The 17,929-nt window shown below is 37.4% G+C and overlaps 1 protein-coding gene across 6 annotated transcripts in view; it reads right to left on the bottom strand.

Annotated features, from left to right (window-relative positions):
• The window catches only part of FAM169A (family with sequence similarity 169 member A), a 65,956-nt gene that overhangs the window by 34,686 nt on the left and 13,341 nt on the right, over positions 1–17,929 (bottom strand). For 5 of the 6 annotated variants that reach the window (XM_006055397.4, XM_006055395.4, XM_025270853.3 and 2 more), the window contains exons 2-5: positions 10,518–10,652; positions 9,249–9,348; positions 8,864–8,949; positions 6,610–6,781 (exon numbers count right to left, since the gene is read on the bottom strand). In XM_006055397.4, coding sequence (XP_006055459.4) covers positions 6,610–6,781; positions 8,864–8,949; positions 9,249–9,348; positions 10,518–10,649 — 490 coding nt within the window. In that variant the 5' untranslated portion in view covers positions 10,650–10,652. Of the gene's footprint in view, positions 1–6,609; positions 6,782–8,863; positions 8,950–9,248; positions 9,349–10,517; positions 10,653–17,929 lie in introns of those variants that run through there. The other variant, XM_044932536.2, reaches the window with a different exon arrangement.

Raw genomic sequence — 17,929 nt, 5'->3', positions numbered from 1 at the left:
TTCAGCAATTACATTATGCACACACACACACATACACTTTTGATAACTGAGCCATGTGGTCTATCAGAATTGTTTTTCTATCCTGCATTGCTTTTTGATACACCTTAACAGTGGTTTATCACTCATTAATTAGTGTTCACTTCAAACTTATCCCTCAAGAAAGTCTCCCTTAACTTTATAAAACTCATCTTGATAAGTGCAAACACATCAGGTATTCCATACTTTTGAATCGATGACTCAGAGTTTCCTGATCAATCAATTAGTCAATCTCTAGAAAAGTGCTGTCCAAAAGAACTTTCTGCAATGATGGAAATGTCCTGTATCTCTTCTCTTCAGCGTGGAAGCCACATGCAGTCACGGGACACTTACACTGTGGCTAGTATGACTGAGAAACAATTTTCAGTTTTATTTCATCTTAACTAATTTCCATTTAAATAGCTACATAAAGCTAATGGTTACCAATCGGGACAGAGAAGCCCCAGAATGATCAGAGCTGTGATTTGGGGATATTTCTCTCCTTCATTTCCTAATCTCTTTCTTTATTTCCTTCCTTATTTTAACAGAGCATAAATTCTAGCTTCCTGAAAAACGATGCATAAGAGATAAAAAAAAAAAAAAAAGAAATTTTAATTAACTATGTAGAAATTTCCTTCTCTCTCATACTTCATTTATAATCTGGGTATAGAATTACAATGAAAATCACTTTCTTCCAATATCTTAAAGGCATTATTCCACTTAAGAGTATTCGGTGTTGCTACTGAAAAATCTACATCATTCTGATTCTTGATCCTATGTATAAATCCCCCTCTCTGCGGAGTCTCACAAAATCTTTTTTCTATCCAAGATATTCGAAATTTCACAACAATCTACCTCCAGTATGGGCCTATTTTAATTCACTGTGATGGCTGTTCAAAGGGCCTTTTTAACTCAGACATGCATGTTCTATAATTCTGAGATGTTTTCTTTAACTACTTGATTGGTGATTCCCTCCCCTCCAGTGCCTCTGTTCTCTCCTTCTGAAACATCTGTTCTTCAGATTGTTCTGCTAATTTTATCTTTTCTTTCTTTTATATTTTCCTTCATTTAGGAGTTTTTGTGCCGTTTTTGTTGCTGTGACTGCTCGCCTTTATAATCATCATCAACTTTATCTTCCTTATGTTGTGATCTATGGACATTCTTTTATTTTTTAGTAAGTAAACTATTTCTGGGTGCACTGGGCTTTGTTGCTGTGCACAGTCACAGCTGTGCGGAGCGGGGGCTACTCTCTGCAGTGCGCTGGCTTCTCTCTGTGCCAGCTTCTCCTGTTGCAGAGCACACACTCCAGGCACACGGGGCTTCAGCAGCTGCAGCGCGCTGACTTAGTAGCTGCGGGTCTCGGGCTTAGTTACTCCGAGGCATGTGGAATCTTCCTGGACCATGATCTCTCAGTTAACATGGTGTCTGCCAGCATGCTGCGTAAACTTACTATGTTTCCTTTTTTTTGGCCATGAGGCATGTGGGATCTTAGTTCCCTGACCAGAGACTGAACCCATGTCCCCTGCACTGGCAGGTAGATTGTTATCTACGTACCAGCAGGAAAGTCTTGGGCATTTTTAAATACATATTGTTCTCATTCCATGAATGTAAAAACTACTCTTACATTCAAAAATTATTAAGAGTTGTTCCATTTTTGCATCATGTGTCTCTTCCAAACTGGTTTTATTCTGTTTTTGTTTTGATCTCCATCATATTAGTGACTTGTCCAAACTAAGCTATTTGTTCATAGTTAAGAATATGCAGAGTACATCATGAGAAACGCTGGGCTGGGAGAAGCACAAGCTGGAATCAAGATTGCCAGGAGAAATATCAATAACCTCAGATAGGCAGATGACACCACCCTTGGGGCAGAAAGTGAAGGAGAACTAAAGAGCCTATGAAAGTGAAAGAGGAGAGTGAAAAAGTTGGCTTAAAGCTCAACATTCAGAAAACAAAGATTACGGCATCTGGTCCCATCACTTCATGGGAAATAGACGGGGAAACAGTGGAAACAGTGTCAGAATTTATTTTTGTGGGCTCCAAAATCACTGCAGATGGTGATTGCAGCCATGAAATTAAAAGACGCTTACTCCTTGGAAGGAAAGTTATGACCAAAGTAGACAGCATATTCAAAACCAGAGACATTACTTTGCCAACAAAGGTCCGTCTAGTCAAAGCTATGGTTTTTCCAGTGGTCATGTATGGATGTGAGAGTTGGACTCTGAAGGATGCTGAGCGCCAAAGAATTGATGTTTTTGAACTGTGGTGTTGAGAAGACTCTTGAGAGTCCCTTGGACTGCAAGGAGGTCCAACCAGTCCATCCTAAAGGAGACCAGTCCTGGGTGTTCATTGGAAGGCCTGATGCTAAAGCTGAAACTTCAATACTCTGGCCACCTCATGCGAAGAGTTGACTCATTGGAAAAGACCCTGATGCTGGAAGAGATTGGGGGCAGGAGGAGAAGGGGACAACAGAGGATGAGATGGCTGGATGGCATCACTGACTCGATGGACATGAGTTTGAATAAACTCCGGGAGTTGGTGATGGACAGGGAGGCCTGGTGTGCTGCGATTCATGGGGTCACAAAGAGTTGGACACGACTGAGCGACTGAACTTAACTGAAGGAGACATTAAGAAGTTAACTAATGTACACGATGGAGATTGCTGACGAGTTGGGACTTTTCCCAGGGGAACTATTTAAACTGGCATTTTTAGAATATTTTTTTCTCTTGGACAAGTCAAATTCCTCAAAGGGAACTTTTTTGTTCATGTAACCATAAATAATTTTGAAATACATAACATGTATTCACACATCTTTGGTAACATCTAAAATTTCCATCATAAGTTTCCATTATAAAGACTATAATTTTTAGCAAGACTTCCCTCCTGGCTCAGATGGTAAAGCATCTGCCTACAATGTGGGAGACCCAGGTTTGATCCCTGGGTTGGGAAGATCCTCTGGAGAAGGAAATGGCAACCCACTCCAATACTCTTGCCTGTAAAATCCCATGGACAGAAGAGCCTGGTAGGCTACAGTCCATGGGGTCGCAAAGAGTCAGACACAATTGAGCAACTTCACTTTTAACAACTATTTATCTTAAAAATAATTTCAGACTTAGCAAAAGTTTCAAAAATATGCAGAGTTCCCACATACCCTTCATCCAAATGCTCCTAATGTTAACATCTTACATAGCCAGAATACTATTATGAAAACCAGGACGTCAACACTGATAAAAGACTATCAGTAAAACTGCAGACCTTATTCAACTTCCACCAGTTTGTCTACTAATACCCTTTTTCTGTTTCAGAATTCAGTCCAAGATTCCATATGGTATTTAGTTTCATGTCTCCTAAACTCTGGTCTTTGACACTTTGTCCACCTTTACTTGTCTTTCATCATCTTGATACTTTTGGAGGTTACTGATCAGTTACTTTGTAAAATAACCTCCAATTTGGCTTTATCTAATGTTTTCTCATAATAAAATTGAGATTATGCATTTGGGGCAAAAATAGTACAGAAAAGATGTGATGTCCTTTTCATATACGACCCTGGGTGATGTGTTTTATTCTTGGTAATGTTAACCATAATCTATTAATTAACATGATGCCTGCCAGGATTCTCTATCTAAATTTACTGTTTCCTTTTTTGGTTTTTGGCCTTAGGGCATGTGGAGGATCTTAGTTCCCTGAGCAGGTACTGAACCCACTGTCCCCTGTAGTGAAAGTGCGGAGTCTTAACCACTGGACTGCCAGGGAAGTCACCCCATCCCTTCTCAAATAAACAATATTGATTAAAGAAAAAAACTATATCACTACTCTTTTAAATGTGTCAAATGGACCCTAAAAACTATTATCAATTTGATTTGATAACTGTCATCATACACTGAATAAACTGTTCCTTACTACGGAACTATTAACAGTAAAAAAGTTTACATTGTTCCTCTCCACCCTGCCTTCTATTATATTTATTCTACACACTGTATCTTGATGTAATATATTTTTATGTTTGGGTTATATATGGATTATCTAATAATTCTCCTCTGTAAATACATATCTGTATATAAATATAAATTTTTTTAAATATAAATTTTTAAAATTCCTTGTGACCATAAGGTTCTAAGTACCAATTCAGAAGTAATTCTGCGTTTTCATTATAATTAATATTAGTATATGACGGATCAAAACACAAGTATATTATACATTTGGAAAATTATTCAGCAAAAAAAAAAATTTTACTGAAAATATCTCTCTTAATGAAATACATAGAGCTTACCTTTTTCTTTTCAGTTTATGAGTCCATGAAAAAATATTACATACTACCAAAACGCAACAAGCATTAATTCTGTTCCTTTTATTTTTATAGATAAAAATGCTTAATAACCATAGGACGGACCATAAAATCTTATTACAGTGATGTTACTCAACTCTGCAAGCACCCTTTAGGGTTATCTATCAGACATTATACAGTGATCTACTATTAAAACCTATTTTTAATGACCTGACATCTACCTAACCCAAAAGATAAACAAATTATAAATCCCTCATGATTTCTTTATTTCAGGCCCCCCAAAATTATATATTTTCTTGAACTTCATTTCCTATAATTAGATTTGACCTCATAAACAAAGTCTCCTCTTATATATCAAGATAATTTTTATGTTCCTACTAATAACCCTACATACTGATTTACATTTTATTTAAAAAATCATAAATAGTAAGTGAAAATCACAGACTTTTATTCAACGACAAATGTATTTAATAAAGACTTTATCTTTTTGCTACTGGTACAGTTTTTTTCTGATACATATCAATACATTAAGGACAGTTCTATCACAAAGTGTTTCAGTTTTTGTCCCGGGCAATTTTTAAAAATCATTTGGGTTTCCTTTGTAGAAAACTACTTCCAGACTGAATTAGATGGTTATAGGTTCAAAGGCTAGCATAAGCACATCTAAGTCCATTGTTCTCTGGCTGACAGAGCCAGAGCTTAAAGCAGAAAAAGACAAATAAACAGGCCGTAAGGCAGTTAGCAGGGAAGAATGGAAGGTGCTAAGAGGGGCAGACAAGTAGCACTTGGAAGCCGAAGCATACAAACCTGAGCTAAATGCCAGAAATAGAAAACAGAAGCCAGATTCCAAAGGAGAGGAGAAGCCTCAAAGCAGAGGAGGAGCCCAGAACACACATCCAAGAAGGACCAACGCCTGGAATCCAGTCCCGACCAGAAACACTGAGCGGGGAGTGCTGTGCCCTGTACTAACTGTGCGTCTCTCATCTAGAGATGCTCTAAATGAAAAAGCATACACTCTTACGTACTTCAAATGTCTATAAGCTAGTTTCCAGTAGGAAACCCTGCTGTAGCCAGTATGAGCAGCAACAAGCCTCTAATTCCCATAGGAATTATCTTGTATAAAATAAAGCATATAGTAATTGAACCATACTCCAGCCCCAAATGTATGAAAACATTTTAAGCCAATAAAGTGATGTCTTTATGCAATGCAGCACTAGGCTTCCACTAAAAAACATCATTTTTCTGCCTCTAAATGATGGTATCTTTCTGGAGTTACATAATTACTGGTTCTGCTTCAAATGTATACAAAAATAAAACAGCATACTAACGGAGACTTATTTACTACACCAAACCATTTAAAACTATAGATCACAGTTTTATTTATTCTTGAGAAAAAGTGACCTCCCTTTCGTTGACTATGTATACTAATTCTCATCATAAATGTCCACTAACTGTATGATTAAGATATTATTAGTCATAACTATCCTTCAAGTCAGCAGGGAATTTGTTAAGATCTTTGGAGGGCATTTGATCACAAGAGCTAAATTTGGCAAGTCTGAAATATAAAAAAGACAGAAAAATAATGTGAGCGTTCTCTGTGAAAGGTCTTCTGGCCTAGGTGCAGAGCAAGGCTGCCTTTGTTACATGGTGGTTGTCAGCTGTGGAGTATGTACGCACATGGACTAAGCAGGTTTGATTTCTCTGGCTCCAGAAGCTCTAGGGAACTAAATGAACAGAACACACAGAGCAAGATGAAGCTGCTCTACTCTTTCAGGAATAGGGTGTAGTTAGGTCCTGGGATCAGAAATCCAAACTTGACTAATGATGTCAAAGCTGCTTGGATTCTCTAAATATATTAAAGAACTTTGTTTTTCATGGTAATTGCAAAGCTGCCTTTAATCTATCAGGCTGAATCAGCTAAAACTAGAAGAGAAAGGCTATGCATCTGGTCCACAGGTAGGGAGGGGCTTTGAAAAGTCGGTAATAGTGACAGCGATAGGAATCGAAGTAGAACAAGGACTTGAAATAAAGGGAAGGGAATGAGAGGGAAGGAAGACAAATTTGAGCCTCAACATACAACTTTCTTCACATACGTGGTGAAATATTCCTGTCAAATGTTTAATCTTTTTTTCAAGACTTTCCTAACAACCTCACTTGCATAGAATCAAAGCACTCACAAGAAATACTGAGTAAAACCATCTCAATTTGTAATTTAGATACTAATTTAAAAGGGACATTGATATAGGTGGGGTCCAGAAAGTGAGTTTACATAATAAATATTTTATTTAAATAACTTTTAAAGACTCACCTGTAGGCTTAACTGAATAAAACCCAATGGCCTCTCCTTTCTTCCACAGAATCTTAGCATAATCAGTACTGCTATGACACAGGAATGGGATCTCATTTCTCTCCATTTCCTGCTTTCTATAAATAATTCGATTCAGAACATACAGAACCACTCTCTCCCCAAGAGTTCTCACCTACAAAGAGAGTCAGACACCAGGCACAACGGTTATAATGCGCATCAACTGAGAGATGCAATTTACCTCACTCCCTGCTTCCGTATCTCGTACTGACATTCAAAGCATTTTGAATACATTCAAAATGACTTGTAAACCATTTTATTATCACAAAGATGAGACCAAGTCATTCACACCAATAATAATCCATTTCTATGGATACAAATTATGCATGAAGTAATGCTTCGCAGCAAAATTCGAAAATAGGCAAGCAGGTTTCCAATATACCAATGCCCAGCATCTCCACTTTAGCAGTCAGTGTTCTCTTCTGGCTTCCAACTGCTGAGATCCCAGGTCTCCCCAAACTCTAACTGCAGCCCCCAACATCTCTAGTGCGTCAACTCTTTCCACCCATTCCAGCCTACACAATTAAAAAAAAAAAAAAGCAAAGAAAATAAAAGGGACAAAAGCTTAGTGTTACCCTGAAGACTTTAAAAATAATCATCTCATTTGATAAGGAAAGCCATAATTATGCTCTTGGGAAAGGCATCTGTCTCATCCTTTCCAGGTAAAATGGTCATTAAACAGTCATGTGTTTGTTACGCAACTCTCAGGAATACCTGTCTGCCCTCACACACACACACACACCCCTCCACCAGACCAGATGGGCAATGACGGTGGCACCAGGGCAGTCTGATGAAAACAAAACTTGGGTCAATCACAGAATGGAAACAGAACCTCACCTCCTACAGGCAGGGCGACAGTCACAGGGACCCCCTCATCAACTGCCTGACACTGAACAGTGGGGTCTTCCCCACAGATACCTGTCACTGCTAAAAACAAGAGTCTAACCATGAAATCTACACGTCCGCCCCAACTTTCCTTAAAGAAAAACAAGAATGTCTAATTAGGGGGAGGGAGAGAAAAAAGCATTAGGCACACACACACTACTACCAAAAACCTCCCTGGACAGAGATTTCCAATACCAAACACCACATGTAATGACCATGCTCACCAGCTTACAAGGTAACCTATGCCTTCCTGAACAGCTCTGACCAGCATGAAATTCCTCCTCACACTGAGCTGAAATCTCTTTTCCAAAAACTATACTTTGCTTGATATTCTGGACCACAGAGTCTACAAATATTTGAAAACAGCCATTATATTCTCCTAAATTTCCTATCAAAGCTGAATGTAGAAAAAGACTAATCTGATTTTGGGTGCTCCTGCCATTCCAGTCTTATCCCTTGAAATGGTTTCAAATCCCTAATGTCTCTCTGCATGTCAGCGGATACAACTACTACAAATATAAACTGAAAATATTGATAAGATAATGGGGCTTTTCTGTATAAACTTAAGGTTTTTATTAGCTTTCTTTCTTTCCTTGATTTTACTTCTATTTAACTAAAGCCCAATCTTTTTCATATGTGCTGCCATTTTAGTTTGATCTTCATGATATACAGTTAATTTTTTGAACCCATAGATATTATTTTACCTTTTTCACTAGTTTATTTTCATCATGTTAGATCCTTCTCTTTGTTTCTTAATTCTGCCTTTACAGATGAGTTCTCTCTTCCAGCACTGTGGCATGCTAAGCATGCCAGCTATGTCATCTTCTAAGTAACTAATAAAATGATGACGGGGACAGAAAAAAGGACCAAGTTTTACAGTGTGTGGACCTCCTCTCCACTACACTGTTTGGAACACTGAATGGACCACCCAAAATGGCCCTACTCATAAACAAGTTTCCTGGTCAGTCTCTCCTAGAGACAGAGAACCCAAGCAACCACACAGAGAGAGTAAGCTTTTTCCCACCCAAAAGGAAAAATCAGAACCTGAAGTTGATGTGCTTAACTACAGATCAATTAAACCACAGGTTCTCATTCCTCCTCCCTCAATACTCAGACCCTCACAGTAGAATCAAGGAAGCCCAATCTAAGTGTCAGTTTCACCATAACAATGGAACAATGAAAGGGTATAATATCACCAGGTATACTAAAATGGAGAATAGCCCAGTAACTTCAAAAACTATCCCGGTTTATGGGAAACGCATTGTGAAATGGTCTCTTAAGAAACACTTTTAAAATGACAGGGTCTTGTTACCTGCTTAAGCCCCTCTCTAGAAGGGACAGATGTTTTCACAATATCATCAATAGCCCACCACTGATCAGCAAGGTAAAGTGCCACAGCTAAAAGAGAATAAATGATGGTTAACATTGAAGTCTTAAAGTACACGATATTACTCTTTTGTAGGTTTTTAAGGATACTCTTAAATATACCCATACTTTATAATACAATGTGGCAGCCCCATTTATACTATCTTACTGTATTTCGCTCACTAACCAACTGAGAAATTTAATTTTCCTAAATTTACAGTTTCAAATGTTCGCCCCCCCCAAAATCCCTTCATGTAGCCATCTTTTAATAAATTTCTAATTGTTTGGGGGGAAGAATTCCTCAATTTATAAAGATTAAGCAAAATAGAGACCTGTGAGTGAGTCCTCAGGTGCAAAAAGAGCAAGAACTTTCTGGGTCTGATCTCCACCATAGAGAGGTACAAAGCCTACATTTGACAGGCTAATAGGAATCTGAAATGACAATTGATTAAACATTAGTGAAGAGCTGGTAAAGAAAATATCAAAAACACTATGTTTCTACCAAAAGTTTAAATATACATTAACACTAATTGCATAGGTTCTTTTCACAGAGATATTTCTAGCCTCCAGAAAAAAAAAAAAAGACCAAATGAGATAGACTTTGCTTTTGCAGGAATTTTATTAACTTGGGAGAAAAATGAAAGTATTTCAATAAATATCACTGTGTTCTAGCTATGCATCTGAATAAAAACAAAAGCATGATATGCTCTATAAAATGATTTAAAAATTTTATCATCTATTATTTAGATCACTTGAGGGAGAAAAAATTTCATTTTCTAGTAAAAGACACTAGGGTGTTTTTCCCCTGAGATATATACAATACTTTAAATCTTTTCTGCCTTCAATGAATGAAAGCTGCTCAGTCATATCTGACTCTTTGTCACCCCATGGACTGTAGACTGCCAGGCTTCTGTGTCCATTAAATTCTCCAGGTAAGAATACTGGAGGGGGTATTCCCTTCTCCAGAGGATATTCCCAACCCAGGGATCGAACCCGGGTCTCCTGCATTGCAGTCAGATTCTTAACAATCTGGAACGCTAATTCCCTATTTACACATAACATTGCCATTCAAAGAACTGTAAAATACTGACGTTGGAAGAAGCTAAGAATTCATTAAATAAACATCATTTGCCAAAAGAAAAACCTGAGGCCTAAAGAGGTTAGAGAATTTGCCTGTCATCAAATTCACACCAGAATTCTAATAATTTTATGTCTAACGATCTATCAAAATATAGTCAAAAATTTTAATATTTTGGGAAAAAGAAGGTTTGTGACACAAAAAAGTGTAATGTAATGTTTTGCTCATTTTTTTTCTTTCATTTTTTAATTAAATTTTTTTTGCTGATTTTTATAAAAAATGTTTGTAAAACAACAATTTCCAAATCTAAAGTAGATTTAATTGGGTTAGCTCAAATATGGCTAACCAGTCATTTGGCCATGCTGCTGTACTAACAAATCAATATTTATCCATTCTACTGAAAAGTCTTCTGATAAAAATTTCAAAGGTGATTAGTTAACACTTTAAAAGATAATAAAAGGATACCAACTTCATTATAAACTCAGTGGAAAAGACTGATAAAAATCACAGCAGGATGCCTTACCGTAATATTGAGAAGAGAAAAACATTCTGGATTTTCAGGGTCCCCACACCTCAGATCTGACATGTAATCTTCAGCAGAATTTTCCAGTTCCTCATGACTGCAATTATCCAACATATCCACAGGGAATGCCATCCTCTTTAACAAACAACATGGGACAAAATGTTTCAGAGTATGAAATACTGTTTTCAAAAAAAAAAAGAAATGCTATCTTCCTGTACTGAGAAAACTTTTTATTGTAATAGCACAGCATTTTATTGTAAGGAGACTTCTTTTTTACTATGCCAAAAAAGACTACCACTTGAGCCTGCTGATTTAAATGTATGTCAAAAAGAAAACTTAAACACTCATATTAAAGCCAACCAATGAAATAAGAATTAATGCCCGTGCACCTTTGGTCAATTAATTTATGACAAAGGAGATAAGAATATACAATGGACAAAAGACAGTCTCTTCAATAAGCAGTGCTGGAAAAACTGGACAACTACATGCAAAAGAATGAAATTAGAACATTTTTCTTACACCATTTAAAACGTTTTTTTTATACCATTTACAAAAATAAACTCCAAATGGATTAAAGACCTAAACTTAAGACCAGAAATGATAACAGTCCTAGAAGAAAACATAGGTAGAATACGCTTTGACATAGAGCACATCAATACTTTTCTGGATCTGTCTACGAGTGCAAAGGAAACAAAACCAAAAATAAACAAATGGTACCTAATTAAACTGAAAAGCTTTTGCACAGCAAAGGAAATCATCAATAAAATAAACAATCTACTGAATAGGAGGAAGTATTTGTAAATGATATGACCAATAAGGAATTAATATCCAAAATATATGAACAGCTCATACAACACAATGTCAAAAAACAAACCAGTTAAAACACAAGCAGAAGATCTGAACAGGCATTTTTCCAAAGAAGTCATATATACAGATGACCAACAGGCACATGAAAACATGCTCAATATCGCTAATCATCAAAGAAATGCAAGTCAAAACCACAACAATATATTATCTCACATCTGTAAAAATGGCCATCATCAGAAAGAACATGAATAACAAATGCAAGAGAAGGTGTGGAGAAAAGGGAACCCTCCTACACTGCTGGTGGGAATGTAAAATGGTAGAGCCCCTGTGGAAAACAGTATGGAGGATCGGTTAGGACACAGCACTTTCACTGTGCCAGGCCTGGGTTCAGTCTTTGGTTGGGGAACTAAGATCCTGCAAGCCAATATCTGGGTATACACCTGAAGAAAACAACATAGTAATTCAAAAAGATACATGCCTCCCAATGCTCATAGCAGCACTATTTATAATAGCTAAGATACAGAAGTAACCTAAGTTTCCATCAACAGATGAATGGATTAAAAAGATCAGATTTTTTTTAATGTGGTATAATGTATGTGTGTGTGTGTGTGTGTGTGTGTGTGTGTATAATGGAATACTACTCAGTCATTAAAAAAAGAATGAAATTTTTTCTTTTAAAGAATAACATGGATGGCCCTAGAAGGTAATATGCTTACTAAATCAAGTCAGAGAAAGACAAATATTACACATTATATGCGGAATCTAAAAAATAAAACAATAAATGAATATAACAAAACAAATTCACAGATACAGGGAACAAGCTGGTGTTTACCAGTGGGAAGAAACAGAAAGGGACAAGACGGAGTTATTAAGAAGTACAAATTCCCATGTATAAAATAAGCTACAAGGATATACTGTTCCGTACCGGGAAATGTATGATTATTTTATAACTTTAAATGGGGTGTGTGTGTCTGTGTGTCTGTGTGCGTGTGCATGCGTGCACACACACACTCAGTCATGTCCTACTTTTTGACCCCATGGACTGTAGCCCACCAGGTTTCTCTGTCTATGGGATTCTCCACACAAGAACACTAGAGTGGATTGCCATGCCCTCAGAGGATCTGCCCGACCCAGAGACTGAACCTGAATCTCTCGCATCTCCTGCACTGGCAGGCATATTCTTTACTGCTGTATCATAAATGGAATATAACCTATAAAAACACTGAATCACTGTTTTACACATCTGAAATGAATACTGTAAATCCACTATACTTCAATTGTAAAAAATGAATAATTCCTTAAATGATAAAACTAAATATTTACAAGGTATAGGCTATAAACACACATGCATACAAATAAATCATCATATACCTCTCAACATAAGAGTCACTGTAAAAGGACACAGGAACTTTTCAGAATCACAGAAACATTTACAAATACGTTTTGGTGATGGTTGAACAACCTTATAAATTTACTTTTTAAAAAATCACTGAAGTACAGCTATAACAGGTAAATGTTGTTCAGTCACTCAGTTGTTTCTCTTTGCAACCCCACGGACTGCAGAACGCCAGGCTTCCCTGTCCTTCACTATCTCTCTGAGTTTGCTCAAACTCATGTCCATCAAGTTGATAATGTCATCCAACCATCTCACCCTCTGTCACTCCCTTCTCCTCCTGCTCTCAATCTTTCCCAGCATCGGGGTCTTTTCCAATGTGTCAGCTATTCACATCAGGTGGCCAAAGTATCGAAGCTTCAGCATCAGTCCTTCCAATGAATATTCAGGGATGACCTCCTTTAGGACTGACTGGTTTGATCTCCTTGCAGTCCAAGGGACTCTGAAGAGTCTTCTCCAAAACAGTTCAAAAGCATCAAGTCTTCCGCGCTCAGCCTTCTTTATGGTCCAACTCTCACATCTGCACATTACTACTGGGAAAACCATAGCTTTGACTTTACAGATCTTTGTCAAAGCAATGTCTCCACTTTTTAATACACTGTCTATGTTTGTCATGGCTTTTCTTCCAAGGAGCAAGTGTCTTTTAATTTCATGGCTGCAGTCACCATCCACAGTGATTTTGGAGCCCGAGAAAATAAAATCTGTCACTGTTTCCATTTTTTCTACATCTAATTGCCATGAAGTAATGGGACCAGATGACATGATCTTAGTTTTATGAATGCTGAGTTTTAAGCCAGCTTTTCATTCTCCTCTGTTATCTTCATCAAGAGGTTCTTTAGTTTCTCTTCACTTTCTGCCATATGGGTGGTGTCATCTGCATATCTGAAATTATTGATGTTTCTCCCAGCAATCTTGATTACAGCTTGTGCTTTATCCAGCCTGGCATTTCACATGACGTACTCTGCACAGAAGTTAAATAAGCAGGGTGACAACATACAGACTCGATGTACTCCTTTCCCAATGTGGAACAGTCCGTTGTTCCATGTCTAGTTCTAACTGTTGCTTCTTGACCTGCATAAAGGTTTCTCAGAAGGCAGGTAAGATGGTCTTGTATTCTCATCTCTTTAAGAATTTACAGTTTGTAAACTATATCTCTCATGAAGACAGCTGTTAAAAAAAGGAAGCCAACAACCTAAAGGGGGTGGGGGGCACTAAAGATTTTTCACTAAAGTCAAGAAAAATAAGGACTTAACTAATAAATAATATGATATGTACTTGCTAATGCAATTAGTTGAGAAAATTAAGACTTCCCTAGTGGTTAAGAATCCATCTGCCAATGCAGAAACAGAGGTTCAATCCCTGGTCCAGGATGGCTCCACAGGCCATGGGACAACTAAGCCCACATGCTGCAGTGCTGAGCCTGAGCTCTAGCGCCCACGAGCCACAACTACTGTGATGCACACGCCCCAGAGCCCGCGCTCCACAACGAGAAGCCACTGCGATGAGAATCCCGAGCACAGCACCTAGAGAGGAGCCCCCGCTCGCCACAACTAGAGAAAGCTCACGCACAGCGACAAAGACCCAGCACAGCCAACAGGTAATTAGGTAACTAAGAAATTCAAGAAAAAGCAATTCGAGGCGTAACAACTGGGAACAGGTGCGTGGGTTAGGGGAGAAGGAGACTCTCTCTACCCCAACTTGCGCATAATACATTTAACTGAAAAACCAAAAAAAAACAAAAAAAAACAATGGAAAAATTATTCCAAACAATTAAGAAAATGAGGTAGAATTGTAAGATATAAAATTACATAGAGAAATCAAGCCCTCATACATATAATAATAACCATTAAGAAGAAACAATAAATGGAAAGTCTAGGACTTTTTAATAGGTAGGACTGTTTCACTGGTCTGTCTTACAATATATTGAAATGAGAAAGTAATTCTGCCCATTAAAAAAATATTTATTTATGTGGCTGTGCTAGGTCTTAGCTGCAGCATGTGGGATCTAATTCCCTGGCCAGGGATTGAACCCTGGCCCCCTCATGGGAACTCAGAGTCTCAGCCACTGAAGTCCCAATTTTTTTTTTTTTTAATTTAGGGGAAAAGTCACTGAAAAAATAAGTTACTTTTCTCTAAAGTGACCTTCAAATCTATTTTAATACAAAAGTATCATTAGGTAAGGAACTTAATATCTAATACAAATGAGATAAACACAAAAAAGACATATATTAAGTCATACATACAGTTAAATATATTTTTATGAATTCTGAAGATATATTAATGAGAAGAAGTTCTTTTTTTAACCATAATCTGAAATATTGGTCCTAAGAACTTTAAAACCTGATGTACATATGACGGGGACCTTAATTTGTAAATATATATAACTTTTTTAAGTAAGCTGATGTTTAATTTTAAAAAATCAAAACCTAGAAATAGAACACTTAAATTCAACCCATCTGCTGCTGCTGCTGCTGCTAAGTCGCTTCAGTGGTGGCTGACTCTGTGCGACCCCATAGACGGCAGCCCACCAGGCTTCCACGTCCCTGGGATTCTCCAGGTAAGAACACTGGAGTGGGTTGCCATTTCCTTCTCCAATGCATGAAAGTGAAAAGTGAAAAGTGAAGTCGGTCAGTCGTGTCCGACTCTAGCGACCCCATGGACTGCAGCCCACCAGGCTCCTCCGTCCACGGGATTTTCCAGGCAAGAGTACTCGAGTGGGGTGCCATTGCCTTCTCCGACCCATCTGCTAGTAAACGTAAATGTCTAAATAAAAGGAGAAAGAAAAACTTGTGACACTATTTATGAAAGCAATACCACAGGACTTCCAGCCAACTTGTGAAAAGGAGGAAAATAAAAACCGAATTTCAAGAGATAACCAAAAAATAAAAAAACAGAGAACCATCAGGAGCTTATCTACAGAAGATGTTATAGTTAGAAAGGGATCGTAAAATACAACAGTAGCTCTACATTGGAGGAAGCTTATTTGTTAGTTTGGCAAATCTTTGTATCTCTATCAAAGTCAATATGAAAAAGCGAACTAAGCAAATACACAGTATGCTCTATAGTCAAACCACCAACTAACACGGGACTTCCCTAGTGATCCAATGGTTAAGACTCCACACTCTGAATGCAGAAGACCCAGGTTCAATTCCTGGTCAGGGAACTAGACCCCACATGCTGCAATTAAGACTCGATGTAACCAAATAAAAAAAAATTTTTTTTCTTACAAAAACTAAAAACATGAATGGTCAACAGCAAGTGAAAGAAGCATAAGGAGGACACTAGTTAAAAGAATGTTAGTATAGTAACTGTTTTTGCTTTCCTGTAGACAAAATCCCAACTTTGTAACCAAGTAACACATTCAAAAGTACTTAAGTTCAAGAAAGAATAAAAGTATTCCTGGGACTTCCCCTGGCGGTCAGGTGGCTAAGACTCCATGCTACAACCACAGGAGGGGGGGGTGCAGATTAGTTCCCTGGTCAAGGGAACTAAGATCCCACATGTCAAGGTCAATTAAAAAAAGTATTCCTCTTAAACCAACTCAAAAGACTCTCTAAAATATTAACTACCAAAACAAGGTGTGAATCAGATATTTAAATTTTTTACTTGCTAAGAGTAACCATGATGTAAAGGATAAAATATAAATTAATATTTGAAGATTACTTTTAAAAAAACATTTATTCATCCTAAACTATAAAGCCTATGAAATCCTCAACTTGATATGAGATTATACATTTTCCTAATCAGCAAATTTCTATAACTTAAATATTCACCTGAATATCAATTTAAAATATCTCCAAAATCTCCAGTAGTATGTCAGCACACATTTGCTTACCATTAAGAAGACACTGCTACAGATCAAAGGCAAGTAGAACATGACTAGTTGTAAAAAGAGAAATTTATTATCCTTTATTCTTAAACCTTTTTAAACTGAGGTTTTATAATACAAAAAATAATCTCTTCTGGGTTTAACTCTAATTTTAGTTAAAGATTATATAAACACAAAATCAAACAATTTTGTTTTCCTGAAATTCAATCACGTAAATACTCTGAAATTTGCATGAGCATTACCAGAGGGAAAAAATTTGGTTAGATGTGATTTCCTTTCTTTTTTAATAACTAACTTTTATTAAATGCCAGAATGTGTCAGAACTGTGCTAAAAGAATGTCATGCACTCTCATTCAAGCCTTGAGGCCAAGATATGTGGTGGACCCAATTAATATTCTTACTTTATAGAAAAGTAAACCACCTTGGAGATGTTAATCATTTCCCCAAAGTCACAGAAAGTGGGTGGCAAATCTGAGACCCAGGCATGGCCCTGACACCCATCCTCCAGAGTGCGTGAAACACTGGGTCTGTGTCACATTTATGACTCATTATTTTATAGTGAAAACCTTTAGAGTTGGAGCACTAGAAATGTGGCGATTTCCAGATGCATCTGACTTGAATTTAATATTGTTCATTTCCCTGGTGGCTCAGATGGTAAAGACTGTAACGCAGGAGACCCAGGTTCGATCCCTGGGTTGGGAAGATCCCCTGGAGAAGGAAATGACAACCCACTCCAGTATTCTTGGCTGGGAAATCCCATGGATGGATGTGCCTGGTGGGCTACAGTTCATGGGGTTGCAGAGTCAGGCACAACTGAGTGACTAACATTGAAAGGATTTCTTTTTAAAACCTTTTTTGGAGATATGGAAGCATGATTGGTGGTTTAGTTGCTAAGTCGTGTCTGACTTTTGCAACCCCGTGGACTGTAGCCTCCACACTCCTCTGTCCATGGGGATTCTCCAGGCAAGAATACTGAAGTGGTTTGCCATTTCCTTCTCCAGGGGGAAGCATGACTAAATGTCCTTAAATTGATCATTTTTGTGGCAGCAAAGCTAGTTTGAATGAATGTATTTCTTCTTCACTATAGAAGAAATTATTTCACTATTTTCTCTCTCATTTCACCTCCAGGGCATCTCCCAACAAACTTAAAAGTTGTTATTTTTTGAATATAGTTTAAAAACAACTATAGCATCATAGCTTTTAATATGAAAAAAATTAGAAAATACTTCCCCAAGGCCCAAACATACACCCCTTCTAAAATATTTCTGTGTTTTCAAATCTGTCCTTAAATCCATTACTTTTATTACTGGTCACTCTCAGTGCTAAACTTTATTGGCTAAACAATCACTGATCAGTATTTTAAAAAGATGAAAGAACTGCTGC

This window comes from Bubalus bubalis, chromosome 19, assembly GCF_019923935.1.
Source record: "Bubalus bubalis isolate 160015118507 breed Murrah chromosome 19, NDDB_SH_1, whole genome shotgun sequence".
NCBI lineage: Eukaryota > Metazoa > Chordata > Mammalia > Artiodactyla > Bovidae > Bubalus > Bubalus bubalis.
This window is presented reverse-complemented; position numbering and strand designations above follow the sequence as displayed.